The sequence below is a fragment of the Bicyclus anynana genome, chromosome 10 (genome assembly GCF_947172395.1).
Source record: "Bicyclus anynana chromosome 10, ilBicAnyn1.1, whole genome shotgun sequence".
NCBI classification, from domain to species: domain Eukaryota; kingdom Metazoa; phylum Arthropoda; class Insecta; order Lepidoptera; family Nymphalidae; genus Bicyclus; species Bicyclus anynana.
The window spans coordinates 16,437,614-16,463,077 of record NC_069092.1 but is presented as its reverse complement, the minus strand read 5'-3'; the positions used below and the strand labels follow the sequence as shown (position 1 = coordinate 16,463,077).

The 25,464-nt window shown below is 37.9% G+C and overlaps 1 protein-coding gene across 1 annotated transcript; it reads left to right on the top strand.

Annotated features, from left to right (window-relative positions):
* Positions 1 to 10,492: 10,492 nt before the first annotated feature.
* On the top strand, positions 10,493 to 22,782 carry LOC112046988 (peroxidase-like). Its single transcript, XM_024083872.2, has 12 exons — positions 10,493 to 10,657; positions 11,215 to 11,354; positions 11,913 to 12,077; positions 12,858 to 13,045; positions 14,201 to 14,405; positions 14,921 to 15,118; positions 15,606 to 15,750; positions 16,148 to 16,304; positions 17,300 to 17,467; positions 20,921 to 21,119; positions 21,983 to 22,088; positions 22,634 to 22,782. The coding sequence occupies exons 1-12, from the start codon at positions 10,512 to 10,514 to the stop codon at positions 22,710 to 22,712; spliced, it is 1,896 nt and encodes a 631-aa protein (XP_023939640.2). The 5' UTR covers positions 10,493 to 10,511; the 3' UTR covers positions 22,713 to 22,782.
* The last annotated feature ends 2,682 nt before the right edge of the window (positions 22,783 to 25,464 follow it).

The following is a 25,464-nucleotide window of genomic DNA, read 5'->3' as shown; positions in this document are numbered from 1 at the left end:
AGGTGCTGCAAATGACGATTCACAAATAATCACCTGACACCAGGTGACCCGACCGTTTAGCAATGTTGTGTATTCAGCAAGTTTACATTTAATGTGCAAAGGCAATTAATAAATGAACAGTGAACACTGAAACAATAGTTTGCGGCAACATAAATTAGTCGAATGTCTCTCCAATTACGTTCGTACGGTAATTAATGGTGCCTGTTGTGAACTTATCGCATTACCTGAACTAAATACAATGCTTACCTTCCGTTGTTTTAGTTGTAAAGGCTTGATAAATTAAATATAATTGTTTTATTTTATACTAGCAGCCGCCTCGCGGTTTCGCTTGCGTTATTCACGTTCCCATGACAATAGGTTATACACAAATTCAAAAAAGTACTCAAAAATATTTCATTTTAAACAATTGCAATGCTAATTCAAAAAACAAATTTGTAACAAAAAATCAGCTGCAGACGCGAAGAGATGTAAGAGATATTTAATTGTAAAAAAGGAAGCTTTTTATTTTTGTGATATAAATAATAAATAATAATAATAAATAAATAAATATACTTAAACAATACACACCACTATCTAGCTCCAAAGTAAGCATACAGAGTAGCTTGTGTTATAAGTACTTAGATAGTTGATATATAAAATTATATAATGTATGAATACACACAGACACTGGAAAACATCCATGCTCATCACACAAATATTTTCCAGTTGTGGGAATCGAACCCACGGCCGTGGATGCAGAAAGCAGGGTCACTACCCACTGCGCCACGTGGCCGTCATAAACTCGTTAGTTTAATAAGGGTTCCGTTTTTGTACTGCATACGTTCGGAACCCTACAAATGGTGACGTTAAGTGCTCAAATAGCCTTTTAGTATACCAAATAAATCTGCAAGCATACAACATATCCCCGCCAACCCCTACCACACTCCCCCAACCCAATCATTAGATTAACAAGTTTTCTAATTTTGCTTTACTTTCGACGTTCACAGCGGAAAAGCGAGGAAACTTTCGGTTCATATATCAAGATTCTGCATAACTTCTCCTAACATCATTACTTGCGCTGCAAATAATTTAATTAACTACTTTTTTTTTATTCTTTACAAGTTATCCCTTGACTACAATCTTACCTGATGGTAAGTGATGATGCAATCTAAGATGAAAGCGGGCTTACTTGTTAGGAGGAGGATGAAAATCCACACCCCTTTCGGTTTCTACACGGCATCGTACCGGAACGCTAAATCGCTTGGCAGTACTTTTACGTAAACTGATTGCTTTTATTTGTGTTATGTTGACTACAGACCTGCAGTATTAGCTGTACAGTTAAAAAAAGGTAAAACTGTGAACTGTACAGTTTTAACTGTACTAGTGATTACTATGTACTGTATGTGATTTTGATGTAAATTTCGAATAGATAAAACTGTACAGTTAAAACTGAAAGTTAAGCCCGCATCACAATACAACGCCCACAACTTAGTTCGCGTAAAATTCAGTTATTTTACGCGCATGTGTTTAGAACATCCATTTAGAAGTTTTTGTGTGAGAGTAACAAACATCCAAGCAAACTATTTTATTATTAGTGTAGTATTATTTTTTTTAGTATTCGCCATCAATGGTTCTATGGTTGGTACAGTGGTTACCCTTAGCCTATGTGACTTCGGCCCACGAGGTCCTAACTTCGAGTTCTGGGTAAAGCTGCGAACTATTGAGGTTTTCTTTCTTTAAAGTAATTTTCAGCAAAATTTCACAGCCCAAAGATGGAATATTGACCATCAGTTTTTGTATTGTCGTCCGATCTAAAGCGGCGTGTTGGGTCTAAGCTCCAAATCTCCATTTCTGTAGTCAGTCATAAATATGATGACAAAGTTAAACTATAATGTTTATAGTAAAGAACTAAGACAGCCACTAATTAATATTATTTTCTCTTATTTATCAATACATGTAACTAAAATTGAAATGTCTGTCTATGATTCCAAAATAGCTGTGTTTTTTTCGAGTGCCGATATACAAACAACCTTTTATAAAATTTTTGTCTGTATGCTTGTCCGGGCTAATCTTTGGAACGTATGTACCGATTTTAATGGGACTTTCACTGGACGATAGAAGAGGTTGTTGAGTACCATATTGACAACTTTTAATCCAGGAAAAATCCGCGGTTTCCGCGGTATGTATAACAATAAAATTAGTCGCAAACGGAGCCGTGGGAGTCCGCTTGTCTTTTATTTACCAGCATCTTTATGTACAGAAAGACATTGAGTTAAATTATAATGTGAAAAGTAAAGTTTTAATTAAGATATTAATACATTTGTCTATAATTTTACTAACCTGGTTTAGCATTGTTGTTGTTGTTGGCCCCAGAGCTCTGGCTGAAGAAGGAGGCGCCAGTGATCCTCGCCCGGCGCAGGATCCACCACATTTTTACTCAAAAACTATCAATTCCAAAATATAACCACGAAAACTTACAAACAACAAAGTTACAACTGTAATAACTACACTGAACAAGTACAACAACTCAAAAACTTAATTCTACTTCTACTGTTTATACTAAAATAACTATAATTTATGTGATTAAAATGTTTCTAATACAGATATTAGTTACGATATGTTTTGTACTTTCAACGGGGTAGTGGACCCGTTGCTACGAAGGTTCAAGATTAACTGACAGCTAAGGTACCTCCAGGACATGCGCATTGGGGTTGCAACCCTTAAGGTGGTGAAACTCAACCCTCAGGTCGTTTATCGAGGCACGTGGACACTTAATCAAGTGATGCAGGTTCAAATGTAACTTGACTACAATTACGTGTGATATAAAATTGATGAGATATAAGATTGGATACCAAATACTAATCTATAACTGTCTATATCTAAATCTTACTATAGTGTTTAAGATATTTTATAAACGATAAAAAAGCTTAATATAATACATCGATAGTGAAATATTTATTAATGTTTAAAACATGCGAAAATACAAATAGAAGGGGTTGGAATAGGGATTGGATTAGGAGTTAAAAGTTTACATCGATTTTGACGCGAATGAAATCGCCAAAAGAAGTATAACTTGTCGAATTGTGAGATTGTAGGGGGTCATCTCTGCACATTGGTATTTTTTTTAAGTTTCTACTAAACGGATATTGAAATTTCTTTTACCAATAGAAGCTTCTTTAATTGTAAGTCACATAGGCTTTATTTTATTCCCACGGGAATGGGAATTACGGGTCTGAAACCGCGGGGCGTCTGCTAGAACCAAGTGAAACAGAACGCAGAACTCAGAACGTGAATGTTTTTGAGTCAGCTAGAATTCTGATTGTTTTCTTTGTCTCAAAAGTTTTCTTGTTAACCCTTGCAAGAAACTATGCGTGATCGAATCAGAAATAAGAAGGACGTTGGGATTCCAAAGTGCTGGAATGGTGACCCCGCAATACAAAACGTAGTGTTCGTCAACCCCACACTAGGTGGAATGATGACATCAAGCGAGTCGCAGGGATTCGCTGGATGCAGGTGGCTCAGTATCGTGATGTTTGAAAGTCCCAACAAAAGGCCTATGTCCTGCAGTGGACGTCCATCGGCTGATATGATGATTATTACAAAAAACTAACAAAGTAAAGTACGAAATAACACTAGTAAATTGGTAAAATTTTATAGACCTCTTGCAACCATACGTAAAGATGGAGAATTAGATTTACTTTGTCTTATTACATTCCACCAATAACATAAAGAAAAATTCCTTGAATCAAATTACCTTTACAACTGAAATAAAATTCCATTTCGGTTACAAAACTTTACTGAAGTAATTACGCGGCCCTTTGTTCCCGAGTCGAAGTTATTGTATAAAAATAATAATGGTACACATATTTGTTTATGGAATACAATATTTACTCCATTATTGACGGTTCCCATAGAATTATTAACAGTTACACAATAGAAATGGCATGTACGCGTGAACTTATTGCCACGCAAATAACGTATAAATTGTACAATACACGTCCAACGTACTAAAGAAGACTAAAAGACTAGAGTACTCTAAGAGCCGTGATAGCCCAGGGGATATGACCTCTGCCTCCGATTCCGCAGGGTGTGGGTTCGAATCCGTTCCGGGGCATGCACCTCCAGCTTTTCAGTTGTGTGCATTTTAAGAAATAAATATCACGTGTCTCAAACGGTGAAGGAAAAACATTGTGAGGAATCCTGCTTAACAGAGAATTTTCTTAATTATTTGCGTGTGTGAAGTCTGCCAATCCGCATTGGACCAGCGTGGTGGACTATTGGCCTAACCCCTCTAATTCTGAGAGTTGATTCGAGCTCAGCAGTGAGCCGAAAATGGGTTGATAATGATGACATTGAGCCTTGTATTTGTATTATTAGAAGTGTTTCAGTGCTACCGTACTCGATCGACATTGTAAATTCAGACATCATTTGATGATTCATTAGTCTCTTTAGATTGTGATGGATGGAAGACGCCATTTCTAAAAGTGTTACCAAAGTTGCTCTATTTTCCTCAGGGATACGCTTGATCGGGTATTCATTAGTTTGATGTTGGTAGCTTTTTTATTGTTCTTGAGTAAACAAATTGGTTTACAACACTAGGTAATACACACAAACGATAAAAAATCTAGGGAGAGAGTTGTTCTAACTACGTAATTTCTTCTAAAACTCTAAATAACACTGTATTTGTGATGATAAATAGTCGTTTCCGAGTTTATTTATTCTCTGGCCTGTTTAGAACTCTCGTTGCCTTAACTTTAAGTTTACGATATTGCTTGAAAATAATTAATTGGTTATTTACAATAAACTTTTAGGTTTTATTCAATAAAATGAATTTGAATTTGAGACGACAAACTATACGAGCAGGTATAAATTAGGATCAATTGAAATTACACTGCTATTAATAATTACTAAAACAGATCGCTTAAAATGCACGAGGGTGTACCTAAAAATACATAAATCAAAATACATTTAGAAAAAGCTTTTTCGCCTCTCTACAGTTACATCACCCTCAACAGTCAACACATTTTAATAATACAGACATGTATTATGTGAATAAATACCAAGATCACATAGCTCAACGAGTTGCGAAGCTTAAGTGGCAAAGGGCGGGGCTCATAGTTCGAAGACCCGGTGGACGTTAGGGTGCCAAGGTGCTGGAATGGCAAACCAGCACAAGAAAACGCAGAGTTGATCGATCCTCCACACCAGGTAGACTGAAGACTTCAAGCGAGTCGCAGGGATTCGCTGGATACAAGCGGCTCAGGATCGTGATGTTTGGAAGTCTCTACAAAAGTACTGCATTGGATGACGATGAATTTACGTGACTATATTATGACATAATATCGACATAATATCGATATATCATAAATGGAAATGTAACTATAACTAAATAAAAAAAATTAAATGAAATCCAATCATTTTAAGTTGTTTCACAAATAAGTAAATAATATAACAAATCAACTTAATAGTATGAGTAGGTACTCCAAAGTCATGTCGCATCTGTTTCTTTTACGATCGATTTAACTTGAGTGCCCTAACTCGATAGCCGACCTCTCTATGTTGAACACCTGATGTCTTATTCACAGCTAATCCCCTTACGTGGGGCGCCTGCTAAATCTTCACTTACATAAAACGTGTCTAGCAGTAACATAAAGCTACTAGCTGACTCGGCAAACATTGTTCTGCCATATAGTTTTATACTAAAACTAGCTGACGCCGCACAGTTTTACCCGCGTGGTTCTCGTTCCCGTAAGAATACGAGGATAATATATAGACTGTAACCTTCCTCGATAAATGGGTTATATAACACTGAAAGAATTTTTCAAATCGGACCAGTAGTTCCTGAGATTAGCGCGTTCAAACAAACTCTTCAGCTTTATAATATTAGTATAGATATCGATTTTATGGGATAATTTAATATTTTGTTCATTATAACTAACTGATATCCGGCGGTGTCAGCTAGTGTAATATAGACGCGGGTAAAACAATATTTTTTTTTACATTACGCATATAGGCTAGCGTTCGGTTGCAATCATGCTTAGCAGTAAGCGATTATGCAGCATATGGTTGAACGCGGTTGACTAGAAGATTGCTTTGTAGGTAGGGAAAATGGAAACTGGTAGGGCATTCCATAACTTCGTAGTGCGGATTAGGAACGAAAACCTTCGTTCGCGTCCAAGGGACATCAACTACGTATGGGTACGAATTACGTATATGTTTATTGTAGATATCTACTACCTGGTTACTTATATGGTTGTCTTTTTCACTATTATTACATTTTCAAGTTTGCATCTCGATTCGTGGCGACGTTCCCGAGACTCGGGTGACTTCAAAATTGAAATTTTTATTTGTTGGTGAAGTCGACAAAACAAGTACGGAATGAAAACAATTCTGTTCATAGCGCCGCTGCAATATTATTACGAGTTTCTTCGCAATGTTATTTTTCTTTGCGTGAATATTATAAAATTAAAACTAAATAATAACTTTGCAATGAGTTTTGTAAAACTGCTGTCCTTTGGTCAGTTTTTCAGAAAATCCAACAGTTTTTATAAATTTGTTATTCAATCAGGACAGAATAATATGGTATTGATGAAATTTGTCACGAGAAAATCTGGAATATTATTTTTTTTTTAAAAAGAATATTTGTCGTATCTTTTTAATATGACCGTTATGTACCCAGTCCCCTCCAACTCGGGAAAGACAGTATCAGGAGTGGATGCGACAATTAGTCCAACGGGGACGGGATCGAACCACCACCCCTCGACCGTTGTTGATGAGTTCGACCCCTTTACCGTTGAGCTACTGACGACGACTATCAGCTGATGATAATAATAATGACCGAGACGAACGGCCTAACACTACCAAGTTCCATACTCAGTATACTAATTTTTACTGAAATTTTTAGACGAAATTAAGGAGTAAAAGGTTAACTTGCTATGTGGACCTGTATTGCGAAGGGATGGAAGTCATATTACGAGAATAATGGTGAATTTGCAAGTAGAAGGACACAAGAGGAGAGGAAGGCCAAAGAAAAGACAGTAGGAGTGTGTGGAATATGACGTGTGATAAGGGAGTGGACGATGAGTTGAGTAATAGAGATTGACATCTACGTCGGATAAGGGAAAGGAGATGATGAGAGAAAAGTCGTATTTCAAAGCCGGCGACTATCTGAAGACACAAACGTACTACTGAACCAATGACGCTGTCCTAAAAGTGCTGGATGTATCAAAGAAAATTAGACAATTATTACAGCAGGTAAATTTCAGGCATAATCAACCCATATTAAATGATATTCGGCTCACTGCTGAGCTCAAGTTTCCTCTCAGAATGAGAGGGGTTAGGCCAATAGTTCATCACGCTGGCCCAATGCGGATTGGCAGACTTTACTCACGCAGAGAATTAAGAAAATTTTCTGATGTGAAGGTTTCTTCGTGATGTTTTTCCTACGCCGTGATATGAAATGCACACACCTGAAAAGTTGGAGGTGCATGGCCCGGACTGGATTTGAACCCACACCCTCCGGAGTCGGAGGCCGAGGTCATATCCACTGGGCTATCATGACTCAGCTGTAATCCACATTAGGTACATAAAATGTAGTAGGCCGAAAAATTTGCGGTATACAGTAAAGGTTAAGCAAATTTTTTAATGAAAGTGTTTTGTATCAAAAACGCCACAAAAGCTTCAGTCATGCTCTCGTAAAGGTCGGAGTTCTTATAATTTGTACATTACAAAGGACTGGAAACTTCAAAGGCAAGGCTATTTCTTTAATGGACGGTCAGTTACCCCGGAATCTGTACCCACGTCACTCGTCTGCGTATATTAAATCACAGCACCTGAAATTTAAAGTGATGACTATTTTGTATATTATGATCTTATACTCGTAGTTATGTTAATTATTTCAACCTGGCGTGTAACGTTTTTGGACCCTGTCACAAATTTAATTCGTGACCATGCTTTAACTTTGTATATATTCTTCTTGCGATATTCACTTCTCATTTTATATGGTAAACATTTTCACAGTTCTTAGTTCATTTTTAGGGTTCCGTAGTCCACAAGGAACCCTTATAGTCCGTCTGTCCAGCCGTCCGTCCGCGGTTCAGCGCAGAGACTATTACTACGAGACAGCTGTAAATTAGCCTGAATGAATAGAAATTAAAAATGTAAACAAAGTCGTAAAATATTTTTTTTGGGGTATCTCCCCTAGATGTAAATGATTCTTTTGCTCGTTTATGTCATAGTGTGGAGTATCGTTGGATAGGTCTTTAAAAGTTGTGAGGGGTCTTCTACCAACATATTTCGATTTAAAGTAAGTACTAAGTATTTACAAAGTACTTAGTAGTTTACAAAGTCCGTTAAAATACTACTACTTTTACAAGCTAACTTGGGTTAGAGTCAAGTGTCCCCACCCTTTACCGGATAAACGGTTGTTTATGGATACCTTAATAATTCAAAAAAGTAGGATATATAATGAAATTACAAGGAAAACTATAACAACTTATAAGCGATTGCTATTAAAGAATAATAGTCGACCAACTTAAAAAACCTAATTTGAAATCGAAAATTGCATGCTAATTCCATTGTTTATTAAAAAGATAAAGTTGAACGAACGATAACTCAGAATCTGTTAAAGCTATAAATATGAGATTTGGTAATGGTGTGTATATTAATTACGTCTATAAAGTGGTAAAAAGAAAAATTTAAAAATTTTTGGGCTTCCTTCCATACATACAAAGTGAGAATGAATTTTTTATCGCCTATCCTCTGTTGTGGGGTATCGTTATCGGTATTTTTGTGTATTACATAAAGGATTAAAGTGCTAACTTAAACTACGGAACTCTACACTGCGCGTGGCCCGACACGCACTTGGTCGGTTTTAAAGTTCTGAGTAATTTTAATTTTGTAGAAAATATAAAGAATCTCAATGATTTAGTGTATAGGGTTATAGATTTAATTAATCATACCTAGTAGCATCAGCTACATAGCGTTTTGCTAATAATTAGAAGAGGAAAAGGAAATATTAGGAGTGTAAAAAACAATTTTCGTTTCATTAATCCATCAATTATTTTAAAAACTAGCGGTTAACCCTAAATTGTAGGTGTTTTGACACATACTTCGATATAATTATCTACTATTTACCAACACGGAGGTTGCAATGAATACCTGTTGTTTTTAATGCCGTTAATCAACTTTGTTCTTCGATAAATCAATCAGTAATTTTTATTAGTTAGACTGTGACTGTGTGGTTCAACACAGTTGTAGTTTAGAAAAACTTTCTAGCTCTAAAATTTCATTTTAATCAGGTAAGATGGTATATATTGTATATTTTATCTTAAACGTGCACTAATTTTTTACTAATTGTTGACATTAATAATAATTTTATTGATCGTTAAAAAATTGTTATAATATATTGAAGTGATAACTTTTTGTGGGAGGGTAAACCGCTTGATAACGTAACGTAACGCGTTACAGCACCAATCTGTCTGGCTTGTGCTCGCTTCAGTCGAGCGTCCCGAGACGCACACGTTTTTATTTTTAGGGTACTGTGCCTCAAAAGGGTAAACGGAATCTTTATACCACCTTTATATCACTTTTGTTGTCCGAGCGACGACAAAGTGCTATAAAGGTGAAGACCAGACCAGAAATACCTTTCTGTATGTCCGCCCGACAATGTGTCTGTCAAGGCTGTTTATCTCCCAACACGTGGCGAGTTGAAATCAATTATATTTTTTTTTATTTCATGTTCAAGCAATACCATACATTTTACATTATACAATATAATAATTACACTACTTGCACTTTATTATCGAGTGAGTGATAGCGAGACCGATTTTATTTTTTGTTTGCTTTATCATTCATGTAGTCATCAAAACTATATACTCAGGTCTATAGTCTCTTAAAGCTATATATTATTTATTGAACATAACAAAATATATAAAGCTGCAATATTAATCAATATATAAAATAGGTCACTGATAGCGATTTCTAAGTAAACGTACAAAAAAACCTCAAGTATTTTTATTACGGTAGGTATAGTTTTCGATTTATGACGAAGAATTATGTACGGAACCCTCGGTGGGCGAGTCCTACTCGCCTTTGTCAGGTGCTTTAATTAATTTTATTATCACCTAGGTATATAACAAGCAAGCGAACATGCTGTTTTACATGATGTTTACTTCAGCAAATGGTTATTTGTACCATCATTTATTTAATTAAAAGGAATTCATTGTAATGAGATTAAATCCTGAAAAATTAACATAAAATTAATTCCTCAAAACACAGTAGTTTCTGTCGAGTTGGCATAACTGGCAAGGTGGAATCAATACCCATGACCGAAGCCTTCCATCTATTTCCATTCTAAATTTCAGCCAAATCGTTTCAATAGTTGCGGCGTTAAAGAGTAACGAACATCAAAACAAACATCCATATAAACTTTTGCGTTTATAATATTAGTAGAATAAATTAATCAATAATTATTAATAATCAATTACAATTTTAAAACAACAAATTGTTTCAGATATTAATACGCAACTAACATGGCAGTTCACTGCAAGTACAAATTATTGTTCACACTCCTGTTCACTGCTGCGTACGGCGACCACACGCTCGTGTACGACTCCTACTCCGGCAGAGTGCTGTCGCCGGGGGAGTATGTGGAACACATTATATCCAATACTACATTGTGAGTAAACACAACCAAAACTTACTGTAGGGTCTACTCTAGCGTCTACGTGTCAAGGTATAAAACACGTTAATGAGAATACGACATAAAAAACCTCAGAATATGGTAGCTCAAGCACAATCATCATCATCATATCAGATGGACATCCACTGCAGGACATAGGCCTTCTGTAGGGACTTCCAAACATCATAGTACTGAGCCGCCTGCATCCAGCGAATCTCTTGATGTCGGCAGTCCACCTGGTGAGGTCACCAATACTGCGTTTTGTAGTGCAGGGTCGCCATTTCAGCACCTTGGGACCCCAACGTCCATCGACTTTTCGAACTATGTGCCTCGCCCATTGCCACTTCAGCTTCGCAATCTCCTCATTTCTGATTCGATCAAACAGAGATAATCCCAGCATAGCTCATTCCATTGCACAATAATTTATACTATTTATACTACTTTTGTAATCATCGATATCTATAATGGTTCCGATTTACTTTTTTTTGAGTGAAAACTTTGTGCACTTTCAATTATTATGGATGTTGGTTACTCAATATAATTCTATCTTCCAGCTGGTGCACAAATGAAATCGAACCTTGCAACCCTCACGAAGGAAGACGTGTGGATGGCTCGTGCAACAACCTGCAGCACCCCAGTGTAGGAGCCTCCCACACTCCTGGGTACCACGTGCTGCCGGTTGTGTTCGATGGATGTAAGTCGTTCAAGTGTAACTACCAATGGAGAGACAATATCTTAGCATTCCACAGATTCACCGTGCGGTGCCGGTCCATCGTATCCCAGAGAGAAAAACTACGAGCAGATCCCCGGACTTGTGACGGATGGGTGTAGGGTTAAGGACGTCCTTGACATTTAACTAACACTCCCCTTCTCCGCTCGTGTTGTTGTCCCTGCCTAGCCTAAATTTGGTAAGCTCCTACTAGAGCAGCTTTGGATCCGTTCGATATATAAAACTTGCTGCAATTCTATTGAGGCCAAGGTCTTTAAGCAAATTATAGAGAGATTTTGCTGATAATCCTCTGGCACCTATTTCTACGGCGTACAAACTAACCACATAGCCATTTTTAGTTAGTTCATTTGTTAGGTCATAATATTTATTCACTTTTATACTGTGGTATGGTGTAGAGGTTAGATTTTCTAAAAAAAAATAATACTTTCTTATAACACAAGTGCCTAAAATATGGACTAGATAAACACTTACAAATTAATCAAGGTCATCTCGCTCGTATGTTTACTTTAGAACTGATTTCAGACAATGACTCGAGGAGGAGTTGCAGTGGATATGAGCTGCCCCTGAGTAGGCGAGTCCGTACAACTCTCCTTCTAGAAGGCCGTCTACCGGACCCGCAATACTCTATGCTTCTCACTCATTTTTGGGTGTTCATGGCAGGGGATATTCTCTCTATTCATGACACGAGTAAGTGATTTTTAACTATACTTATACATATAAACAAGGCGTAAATATTTTTTGTCTATACGGCTTTGAATCATAAGACCCTGGGTCGGACTATATAATATTTAAGTTTTGTTGACCAGGATTACTGGGACAGCTGGCTTAAAATGCTCTCCGAGGAAGGAAAATGCAACTTTCCGATTTCAGCCTCAGAGTTTTTACTAAAAATTCCTTCATCCATCATCATCATATCAGCCGATGGACGTCCACTACAGTACATAGCCCTTTTGTAGGGACTTCCAAACATAACGATACTGAGCCGCCTGCTTCCAGCGAAATCTTGCGACTCTCTTGATGTCGTCATTCCACCCGGGGTGATGACCAGCACTGCGCTTTCTAGTGCGGGGTCGCCATTCCCACACCTTGGGACCCCAACGTCCAACGGCTCTTCGAACCAAGTCCCCCATCAATTGCCACATCAGCTTCACGACACGTTGAGCTATGTTGATGACTATGGTTCTTCTACAGATATCATAATTTCTGATTCGAACCGAGATACTCCGCTCCGAGCTTATAAAAATCCAAATATTCATTAGAAAAATTTAAAGCTCAGTATTAGGTTCAGTAGTAGGATCGCACGTCAGAAGTATTTTCACCTATGCCCACGTGAAATTATGGCAAGAATACTGGCTGCATTTCCAAGTTAGTCAGGCTGATCATATACGCGAAAAACGAGCCAGTCCTTCTGTCACCAGTCGAGGCAACTAGCCGCGATGGAATAATTAATTAGTAATGAATTCACAGTTAATTATGTACTATGGAACACCCACTGTTGCGGAGAGTACGGCTGGCTGGACCCGGACTGTGTGCCCATCCGGGTGCCGGACGACGACCCCGTACTCCGGTTCTCCAACCAGAGATGTCTGAATCTAACGAAACCCTTCACTTTCCAATCTACAGGCTGCACCGGCACATATAATCCACCTGAAAGGGTAAAGTTTTTAGTTTATTGGCTACTAGCAGACGCCTAGGTTTTAGAAAGAAAGAAAAAAAAATTATTCATATCTAAAAGTTACAGACAGTCAATAAATACCCTATCCTTATGACAGCATGTCTGTCTGTAACCCTTAAAAAGGAAGGGTGTACAGTTCAGCATATGCCGTGCACTACATACAAGCATAACACACGGCATTACATTTTACCCGCATAGTTCCCGTCACCGAGGGAATACGAGGATAATACATATCCTATGACACTCGCAAATAATGTGGCTTTCTATTAGTAAAAGTAAAGTTCATCTATTCTATCAATTGTTGTACTAAAATTAAAAATTAAAAAATATTCTTTGTTACTTTACAAAAAGGCGCTCGCGAATGGTATTTATTGAAAGTGCATTTCTACGTAATATTGGTTAATTATGAAGTCACGATGGCATGAAACAATTTACTGAAATACTTGGAAATATTACAGTTGCTTCATATAACGCCACACGCCCTCAACATGGAGTAATGTGGATCAATTTAAACAACACATTAATCTAATACATTGGTACATTAATACATTGAAAATTCAGTTCAACAGTAGTTGCAGGCTTAACTCGCTTTCAGAAGAGTTTTCGAAAGCGAACGAGCGACTATACTAGTACCAAGGAAAGAAATAAAAAGAAAATGTACCAAAATTACAGGTAATTAGGTATACCTGTCATATTGAAAAATACGGAAAATATTGACCACTATGACCAGTCCCAGTTGTATCGTAACTGAGGGCCTAGTGGCAGTTCGATACTGTTACTATCACGTTGACGTAAACGCGAATATCTAAGGAATTGAAACAGTGTCATCTAGTGGCACTACTGCTCAACCGTTTCAATTCCATATAAATTTGCATTTACGTTAACGCGATAGTAACAGTATGAAAATGTTGATCTCCCACTAGGCACACTGATCTAGATTGCTCAAGTTCAAGTTGGTCCTGGGAATCCCAAGTAGAGTCCTTTTCACGAAAGAAGTCCCGCGGCAAAAGCTGAACTAATTGACAGCGCCTTACACAAATTACACTTAGCGCCGCGCCGCGTCTATAGGACTTCTTTCATGAAAAATACTCTAAGAGATACCGGTATCCGGTAAAGTGACTTGATTTCTCAACAGACTGTAACAGCAACGTCTGTCTTCGATTTATCACAAGTGTACGGTGATAATTTGGAAGTTTTGTTGACCAAGAAGAGACTGTTCGAAGGCGGCCTCCTCAAATACGAGGTAGTCGAAGGAAGAATTTGGCCGCCTACCTTACCAAACTATGCAGAGGTTTGCTTACTGAACCAACCTCCCCGAGAAACAAGATGTCATGACGTAGGTACATATTTTTATAAATACATTACTAGCAGTTACCTTAATCGTTATACCTTAATATTATTCAGTATCCACTGGTCTTTGCTCCAATTCCCCTTTTCTGGCACTGCTGGACATGGTTTTCCCCTTTTCTGGCTGGCATACATAATAAGCTAGCGCTTGGTGGCAACCGCGCCTGATGGTAAGCGACATGAAAATAAATGGTATCAAAATTTAAAATAATTCGCTCCGTATTGCCTCCATGTCGCACTATCCTGGTTTCTTTACATCAGCGCGACTAGTTAGAAGGTAGAAGTAATTCATGTGATCATTTCGATATTCACATATCAGGAGGGTTCCTGGGCGTTTCTCTGAACGACGGTATATTTAAAAACATACAATTGATGCTACTATAGCTTAGCTAGTTCATTGATGACACTCCCATGGTATGTGGCTGACGGGAGAGGAAGGATTGCGCGGGTATGAAGTATCAGGAGTGACGAACGAATTTGCCAAGCTATAACAAGTATTTTATTCTAGGTGAAGATAGCAGTAACAGCATCCTAGGAATAAACTTATTCGTGATCTGGATGTGGCGGCACCACAACCTGGTGGCAGCCGAGCTGGCCGCCATCAACCCGTGCTGGGACGACGAGAAACTGTTCACCGTCTCCCGGGACATCAACGTGGCGCTGATTATGCAGATATATTACTATGAACTGTATCCGTTACTATTAGGTAATAACTTCTGTTTGTTTTGGGACGTACAGTGATGAAGCTATTTGTGGGGTTGAAGAGGTTACTACACATTGTATTGATGATTTATATGAAAATGAAAATGAAAATTTATTTATTAAAAACACAGTAACAAATTTCTAATACAATAATAGAGTAGATCCCTGGGTCCCAAACTAGCTGTAACTGTATCTTGGGAGTCAGTGAATTCTCATTAGTGTTACTTATTAAAATATGATACAGATGGTTGCAGACCATCGGTATCGGAGCTGCACACACAATTAAATGCTATGCATGATGATTTTAAATAAAAAAGTTTATCGACCCATATTGGGCTCAATGCTGCGCTCGAGTCCCCTCTCAGAATGAGAAGGGTTAGGCCAATGGTTCACCACGCTGGCCCGTCAGGTCGTCCATCTGTTCCATCTTTATTAACATAATTCAGATGTTGAATTAAATGTACTCAAACAATTAATACTTGTACTCGTAGGGGAAGAAAACATGATCGACGAGGGACTTCTGTCTACGTCCGTGGGGTACAGAGACGTCTACGACGAAAATGTTCTGCCTCAAGTCTCATTGGAATATGGCTTTTCTTTGCGGTGGGGTCACACCATACAAGAAGGAATTGTAAAGTATGTTGAATCTTTAAAATTATGCTGTTTTAATTGCTGAAAATGTAGTTAATCAGGGCCTCCGGTATATTGTCGTACCGTCCCGTATCGAGTCTATTGTGAATATCACAAATTCAAATTCATCATTATTGTTATATCCGTTTAAGAAAAAATAGAAGAAACAAATATTTTTATTGTATCAATACATGATATACATTTTTTACACAAACTGTACTTTTATGGTATTCCCTGTGATTTCTCATGTTAAATTTCCATGTACAATGTACAATTATTACTTGAAAGGATACCTAGTGTTATAGATACGTTAAAATACTTGATTATGTTTTAGTATCGTATAAAATTACTATTTTAAAAATTACAGACAGGCAATTGTATTTATATGTATTGACGATTACAGAATGTATGACACACACGGCAACTACGTGAAGAACACGCGTATAGCGAACCTGACGCTGCGCACAGGCTACTTGGCGGTGGATGACAACATCGACTACATCACGCAGGGCGCCTTCCGACAGCCCACCGGGAACGTCGACCACGCCGTGGACCCGGATGTATGTTCTAAACATCAGCGGCGAAGAGTTCATACAGGCCGATTCCCGACGGGTTACCTTTTAAAAATCCATACAAACATACATATTCATTATTGTAATGAATATACTATATGTATGGGTGTATGAAAAACCGTAGTTTGTATCAAGCGGTATGAATTTCCTTTTCTTTGGGACGGCTTACCTTCGTCAAAATTCCATCTTTCGCCACTGCTAAACATCGTTAGTTAGTAAGAGGCGGTTTAATTTCGTTAATATAAATATAATAACATGAATGGACGCTCGCGACTTCGTCCGCGTGGGATTCAGTTTTTTACAAATACCGCGGGAACCATGGATTTTTGCTAATCCAGAGTAAAATCTATTTGCATTCCAAATTTCAGCCAAATCCCTTCAGTATCCAGGAGGAACAAACATACACACTTTGTTATTATACATATTAGTGTAATAAGCCTAGTAATTGATCACCAACCAGAGTCGCCAATCGCCATTCCAACACTTTGAGACCCCAACTTTCTAGTATGTGCCCCGCCCATTGCCATTTCAGCGACTCTTTCAGCTATGTATGTCGGTAACTTTGTAGGCATTCAGTTTTTACAAAAAAAAAATAGTATCCATGCTAATACTTTCGTATTATAAATGTGAAAGTGTGTAGTGACTGTCTGCTTGTTTGTCCGTCTTTCACGGTAAAACGGAGCGATGAATTGACTTGTTTTTTTAAGTGGAGATAGGTGAAATGATGGAGAGTGACATAGAGTACTTTTTGTCTGTTTCTCACTTCCCTAAAATGGGGAGTTGTTTCGAGCATTCCACAATTTTCAAGGTAAAAAGCTAAAAATTGGTGTGCAGACTATTTGGGACTATTTTAGTATAGGGTACACTACCCGTACCCTACGTACGGGTAGTGTACGGGGTAGGGCAGGGTAGGTAGGGAAGAAGCGAACATAAGTCAAAGCGTAACTTGACCGCTAGTAATTAATATTTTCATTTCATTTTAGATAGCGGAAACTGGACTGGGGGCGATGCAAACAGTAGCGGACTTGACGTCTGATGACTTACAGAAGAACAGATATCTGGGCATCGCACCCTACGTGTACTACAGGAAGTACTGCTTCGGGGATAACATCGAAACCTTCGACGATCTGTTGCAGGCTATTGATGTTGAAGTATGACATGTTTTTATAACTAAAATTTCTTTTATCTATTCCTCATCATCATCATCATCATATCAGCCGATGGACGTCCACTGCAGGACATAGGCCTTTTGTAGGGACTTCCAAACATCACGATACTGAGCCGCCAGCATCCAGTAAATCGCTTGATGTCGTCAGTCCACCTGGTGGAGGGTGGACCAACACTGCGCTTTCTAAAAGCAGTTATTGATAACTTCTTTGTTTGGCAATGTCAGGCCCACTTAAGCATTTCTGACTATCAATTTGTTGTTGGTAGTGCTGTGGTTCTCAACAGAAAGGTTCTGGATTCGATTTCCAGCTCGAGTCAGTTTAGGATTTTATATTTTCTAAATTCGCTCGGGTCTGGTCTGGTCGGCTTGAGGCGTGGATAGTTACCACCCTACGGGCAAGATTGAACCACCAAGTGATTTAACGTACCGTGTGACGACTCTAAGTCTTACATACTATATAGATATAATACAAATTATGCATACTTATTAACTTAATAGGTGCTTAGAAAAAAAAAAAAATGATTTTCATCAAAATAAGCTCAGTACATGAGATTAACGATAAATCACTGGAAAAAATATTATTTGGAAATCTTTCATTTTTCATTGGCAGATGACGCCGGGAGCATGTTTACTACTTTACTGGGAGCATGCAGGCTGACGCCTGTGACGCTTTCAGTATGAATAGCTAGAGCAGGTGGCTGAATGCTTGATGTATTCTACTCGTGCTTTTCCATCGTATGATGGAAGCATAGTACGAAGTCGGTTGTTTGGGCGACCAGTAGGGACTTTTATGGAAAATGATGATGAAGCCAGGAGTGTCTTCTCATGAGGGGAACTCCTTGATGCTTAAGAGCATATATGTGAAACTTTACATACTAATGACCTTCTGATGGCTTATTAATTATACACAGGGCCGAGCGGCCTATGGTGTGAAATCTTTTAGATTTCTTTCGAACGCATTACACTCTCTTGAGAGTAATGGATACTCTGAAAGTTAAGACTACCAGCTAGAGGCTAGGCCTGTTACACTAGTTATACAGTGATGCTTTGTTCTGCTTGATATAAAGATGATAGAATGAAGATGGAAGCTAGGCCTGTATTTATACGGTGTTTACAGTGTGCTTTGCTCTACTAGTCGTCTGACAATCAGTTATCAATCCACTATGTGGAACTCACCCATACACACTTATGTGCCAAAAAACGATAACCCTCACGAAAAGGGGGGGGTCCTGGTTCTTAAATAAACCTAATCTCACCAAATTCAGGGAGAGGACCACCGTCGTTGTGCGGGAGTTGGAGCCAATGACCATCTTTTATAAAAAAGATGCCAACCTAATCTCACTTGCTCACTCAGTCTCACTCGCTCACCCAAAGCACTATATTACCTTCTGTGAGTTTGTTAGAACTACAGAAACAGCAATGAGGAGCTGTAATACTGACGTCCAGGGTAAACCTGAATGTTGTGTTGCCACTCGCTGTCAATGTGGTCTTATATGATTCACGAAGGCGTAACTATTAAAACGACCTTATCAACGTACTCAGCGTTCGTGTTTTGATAAACCACGAAGAGTTCGTGTATCGATATACCACGAAGAGTTCGTGTATTGATATACCACGAAGAGTTCGTGTATCAATTATATTTTAGGGAATCCGTGATACGAGAACTGTTACCTCTGAGACTTTAAAGTATTTGTGTTATTATGGACATAACGTTGATTAATGGGTTCTAATCAATAGACGATCACATGCCAATTAAAATATTTAACCTTTGAAAGATCAACACTTGATAAAGTGTATGTTTTATGCTCTTATATTTATATGAGGCATTTTGAAACAGTTACAACCGATACGCATGCCGCATATAATCCGTTAAATGTATGGGAACAATACACTTGTACCTCTTCCATCTTAAACTTTTGAGCCCATATGGGTATCAATTTGATACCCATATTGCAATTACCTTTACCTTTAGTCTATAGATGTATACTGTGTCTATAGCGTCCCACAATCGGTTTTTTTTTTAATTTTATCTCTCTAAGAACACTTAGGCTATTAAGACAAATCTAACGATATTTTAATTGCGTAAATCCGTTCAGCGGTTTGGAAGATATGAGGTAATAAAGAATATTACATAGGTACATACATACAAGATACGTTCGAAAAAATAAAAAAGTTCCCTGAAATATTACCATGTATTTAAACATCAAAAAATTAGCCAGCCCTTGTAGCCAAGTGGCACGTCGATTCTCTTTCTACGATCAGTAACGTTTCGAAAACTAAAAAACTGTATGGGAATCTTGATCACGTGACCTTCTTTGAGTTTTCGAAGCGTTAGCGATCGTAGAAAGAGAATCGACGTGCCACTTGGCTAGAGGGGCAGGCCATGCAATTCGCCAATTATCCCGGCGGACAACTGTTAAGGCGTGGCGAAGCGATCGTTTGTATGTGCTAATAATGACATTACTAGGCCTTATAATAAAGTCGAAAATTAACTGTACACGTTGCATCACATGTGCATCAGGCCGTAGCTCCAAAACATCACATCGCGCACGCAAATATCGTAAAAAAATTCATTAAAGATTTATATTACTCAAATTTCACGCACTGGTGACCTCGTGAATTTTTTAACAATGCAGCTAATTTACACTTACAATATACCCAATATGCCCAATTAATAAATTAATACCTAATTATTAAAGCAGTAAAAAGAAAACACCGCTGTTGGGTCATAGTTAATTGTAAAAAATTGTATTAATTATTTAATATTAGGCAATTAATTTACCAATGGTTGATTGTTACTGTGAGGTATTTTTAGAAGTTAATTTCCCTTAATCAGGTGTTTCCAGATGCAACTATATTGTCGAAATTCAACTTTGGATGATAAATGTAATCCATTTGGATTACATTTATCATCCATTCGACAATATTTTACAATTAACAAATCTACGAGTAATATGCATCAACATCGACATTACAGTCAAACGATTTTAAATCAAATACGTCATTGTCCTGCGCCTGCATTCTGTTAAGTTGCAGCGCTGTCACATCGCTCGTTTCCACGACAACTGCGTTGTTAGTGATATTTTAATTTCGACTTCCTATAAACATAAAGTTCAAATTCGAATAAAACGTGTTATAGCCAAAAAGTTCGCCGACGAGTAGGTATATAATACCACCTTGGGTGCAATTTCGCTATTTTACACTCTTGGCTTATAACACGTCTTATTCGAATTTGAACTTTACTGGTATGTTTATAAGATGTTGTTAATATGGTATTCTGTGCGAACAACGAAGTTGCCATGGAAACCAACGATGTCACAGCGCTGTAACTTTACAGAATGCATGGTCTGCACGTATTTTTACGGCATACGTCTTAACAATATCTTGTTCATAGAACCGTTCACACGATCACGCCCATGGTATACGTATGTTGCAGAAAGTAGAGCTGCTAAAAGAGCTGTACTATGACGTCAAAGACATAGATCTCATGGCGGGCATGTGGGTGGAGCGGCCCATCAGCCGCGGACGTGTGCCCGCCACGCTGTACTGCCTCAACGTGGACCAGCTGCGACGGTCCATTGTCAGCGACAGGCATTGGTACGAGCGGCAACACCGACCCAACGCGTTCACTATCGGTGAGTGTTGACACTGTACAACGTGGACCAGCTGCGACGGTCCATAGTCAGCGACAGGCATTGGTACGAGCGGCAACACCGACCCAACGCGTTCACTATCGGTGAGTGTTGACACTGTACAACGTGGACCAGCTGCGACGGTCCATTGTCAGCGACAGGCATTGGTACGAGCGGCAACACCGACCCAACGCGTTCACTATCGGTGAGTGTTGACACTGTACAACGTGGACCAGCTGCGACGGTCCATTGTCAGCGACAGGCATTGGTACGAGCGGCAACACCGACCCAACGCGTTCACTATCGGTGAGTGTTGACACTGTACAACGTGGACCAGCTGCGACGGTCCATAGTCAGCGACAGGCATTGGTACGAGCGGCAACACCGACCCAACGCTTTTACTATCGGTGAGTGTTGACGACCTTTCTGGAGAAATTGGAAATGCTACTTTTCCTCAATTTGTTCCCAGATTGAGTCATTTTATATTTTCGAAATTGGCACAAGGTCTGCTTTGATGCTAGACATCGCTTGGGCAGTTAACGGCTAAGACGTAGCCCCTTAAGATGTTGTAACTTGTACTTATTGTTTTTACCATTAAGACAAGCGTGAAGGTATCTTCTGTGCAACCGTTCTAACCTACCATGTCATTACTTTCCACCAGGCATAGTTGTACTCTAATAATGTTAGCAGAAGGTACATAAAAATATGGAACAAACAAATTGTTATCAGTCATATCAATGTACCATAATAATAAATATACTAGAATTTATATTTTAAATTTAATATGTCGTGTATACTATTTAAGATGGTTTTTTAACAGAGTGTTTTAAAAATATGTTCAGGGGTTTAATGTGAGTAATTTCCAGATCAATTGCTTGAAATAAGAAGAGCAAGTATAGCAAGAATACTGTGTAATGTCGGAGATACCGTCACTGAGATACAAAAGAGAGCTTTCATCATACCTGGCGTAGGGTACGTATACGATCATCAATCAAAAAAGGGATCTTGTCACCATAAATATTCCGATTCAATTGAGCGGTGTTGGTTTGAGACACGATAGATTGGCGCTGGTTCCCTGGGAAATGGGGCGGGCACCAATGTAGGACGCTATATGCGTTGACTTATTGACTCCACGTCATATCAGGGAGACAGAATCAAGACCAAAAGCCGCAGCAGAAAAGGCTGAAACCGGTAAATGCAAATAAATGTAAATGTAATGTTTTCTTTTGCCGTGGAGACTTTTGGGCCATGGAGTCGCAGTGCCAATAATTTTTGCCTCCACTGATGGCAGAAGGGCTGCTTATTTTAAACGTAAAGGATCAACCTGGCTGTCAAACGCGAAAATAATAAATAAATTAGCTTAAGTTTCCTATTGTTTTCTTTTTCAATCAAATAAGTGACTAAATATAAGTAATATCACTTTGCTTGTGTTAGCTTTGCTTCATTAAGACCGATCGTAGATTTCACATTGAAATTTTATTTTTTAATCTATTTAAAATCTATGATTGTTTTTACAGGAACGAAATAGTTAGCTGCGAGGAAATCCCAAAGATTGATTTACAAGCATGGGCGGACGCCCGGTGTCACAGCAAATAGAGATCGATGACTTGTCCGTATAATAATTCTTAAAAACAGTTATATTTTGTTAAATTTTATTATATTATTTATCATAGCTATTTGTTTTTTATTATATTTCTTCTCGCTTCTCTACTTCAACTTACACAAGTAGGCCTAAGATGCGTTAAGGATTTATCTTGAGAAGACAAAAAGACATAATATTGTCGCTCTCTCTTTTGTCTCATCTGCTATTTCATTGTAGTAGAAAATTTAAACGTCATTACCACTATTTACTTTATAAAATAAAATACCAAGTATAAAATCAAGGTTATAATCAAGGCTTGCTTGCGTTTCTATAAGAAAATATAGAATTTTATTTACAATATTATGTATTTACAATTTGATTATAACATATACTTTACGCAGACGAAGTCGCGGTCGCCGCTAGTTAATTAATAAATGACACTAATTTGGACATTGTAATAATTGTAAAATGATTCATTCATCAAATCTGGGTACAGCAATGTATGAAAAATTGTCGATCTCATATTAGCTTTTATAAAACAAAGGTCTGGCATTCGCAGGCCCGTATTAAAACACGTTACTCAACTCAAGACCATGTACCATAAGTGCAGCGTGGAGTTCCCAACCGTATAAATAAACAATTGTAGCTTGAACTTCAAGTTCGATATTGAGATACATATCCTAATGCGATGACTGTCATCGCATTCGTAGGTTCTTTTTTGGTGTAATTTCACGAACAAGCGATTAGTCACTGTGTTTTTCTTGTTGTGTGATATGCTATACAGGAACAATTTTTGGACACAGTTAATATGTTAATGTTAATAATAATAATAATAAATATACTTAAACAATACACATCACTATCTAGCCCCAAAGTAAGCATACAGAGTAGCTTGTGTTATGGGTGCTAAGATAGTTCATATTATAATATTAATATACAATTATATACGACATATAAATACTTACATAATGTATAAATACACACAGACACTGGAAAACACCCCTGCTCATCACACAAATATTTTCCAGTTGTGGAAATCGAACCCACGGCCGTGGATGCAGAAAGTAGGGTCACTACCCACTGCGCCACGCGGCCGTCAACAGTGCATAGGGTATCCCTGTGTCTTATAACTTGAGGACAATGGCATTGATACGGGCTTTAGTCCAGACGACGTTGTCCTCCCAAACAGCAAACAAATAAAAACACCTCGGCGACGTTTCAAAAAATGATGGCCGCCAAATTTCTTTCAGTTTATTAAATTGGTACATATTTTCTGGCCAACATCTCGACGATAATTCGTTCGAGGCCCTCTATCTCATCCGATTACATTTCCGCCGAGTCGCAATCTGCTGCGAGATACATAAAGCAATCGCTTTAAATTGAATTACCGTTTCATCTCGCCGTCGCATCTCTTATATTTTTCTGTTTCTACAGATTGTGCTTAATTAAGAACCGCCTCAGCGCGTGTTTGAACCGACTACAAAAATGAGTGTAAATGGATTACTTGACACTTTTTTAAAGGTCGTAAGTAATAATTATTCAGCCTCTCAGTCTCAGTCAGTCAAAAATAAAAATACAACATAAAATTATACATAATAATTACACTTATATATTTTTAAACTTTAAAATGAATGTTATAATTTTACTCAAAAGCTCATTGAAAGCAATCCCTCTGAGTGCTAGACCCAGAGGAGAGTGCATCTGACGTTGGAATACATAATATTTACTCTTATACACAAAATAAAGATGATGCAGAATGAGTCTTTACAAGCAGCGTGGTGAAACCGGTGAAACCAATGATATTTTATACTAGAGATACTATACACTACACTACACTAGCGCGTCAAAACTGAGGCAGACAAATGTGGAAAATTGACTTAATTTCATTTAGTCGCTTATTAAACAACGAACGTTATTTAAACAAATGCCTAAATATCGTCTACAATGTCGAGTTATGTGTTCAGAAAGTGTAAAAACGTAATAATAAAGTGAGACGGGGGGAGTATATATACATAAATATACAATGGAATTAAAGACAAAATTGTGGATGTGTGCGCTTTGTGGTGTAGCTAAATTCAGATCACCTATCTATAGTATAAAATTATCATTGGGTGAAACCCATAAAAAAAAAACGTCACGCATCCGCATATATAAACTTTTATTATAATTTGTATTTTAAAATTTTACACTAATAAGAATTACGTAATAAATTAACAAGTATATTACGTCCCTACATAATATTATTTCTTTAGTTATTGAGAACAGTTTTTAAAATATTTAAAAACATTCATAACATTTTTCTTGAATAATATTGAAAATTGCTGATGCGACGGTTCGTGTTGTACTAACTCGAGAATGTATTACTTTTTGAATTTTGTATTTGCAGCGGCTACGATATTGTCATGTTCCGTGCGCTCTATCTGCCTAAACTTTTTTAATCTGTGCTAATATAATATTTTGCATAAGGGCTTCCTTTTAGTAAAATATAAAACAACTTTTTGTACAAGTATTTTCTATTTTATTTTACTCGTACATATTTATTATATTTACATATTTATTGTGGTACTTTTTTTTAATCTTTACAAGTTAGCCTTTCACTACAATCTCATCTGATGGTAAGTGATAATGCAAACTAAGATGGAAGCGGGCTAACTTGTTACGAGAAGGATGAAAATCACACCCCTTTCGGTTTATACACGACATCGTACCGGAACGCTAAATCGCTTGGCGGTACGTCTTTGTCGGTAGGGTGGTAACTAGCCACGG

Excerpts from the sequence above, each read along its gene's own strand:
- LOC112046988 (XM_024083872.2), top strand. The coding sequence starts at position 10,512 with ATGGCAGTTCACTGCAAGTACAAATTATTGTTCACACTCCTGTTCACT. Across the intron at positions 10,658-11,214 it reads ATTATATCCAATACTACATT|CTGGTGCACAAATGAAATCG; the intron begins GTGAGTAAACAC and ends TCTATCTTCCAG. Across the intron at positions 11,355-11,912 it reads GCCGGTTGTGTTCGATGGAT|ACAATGACTCGAGGAGGAGT; the intron begins GTAAGTCGTTCA and ends AACTGATTTCAG.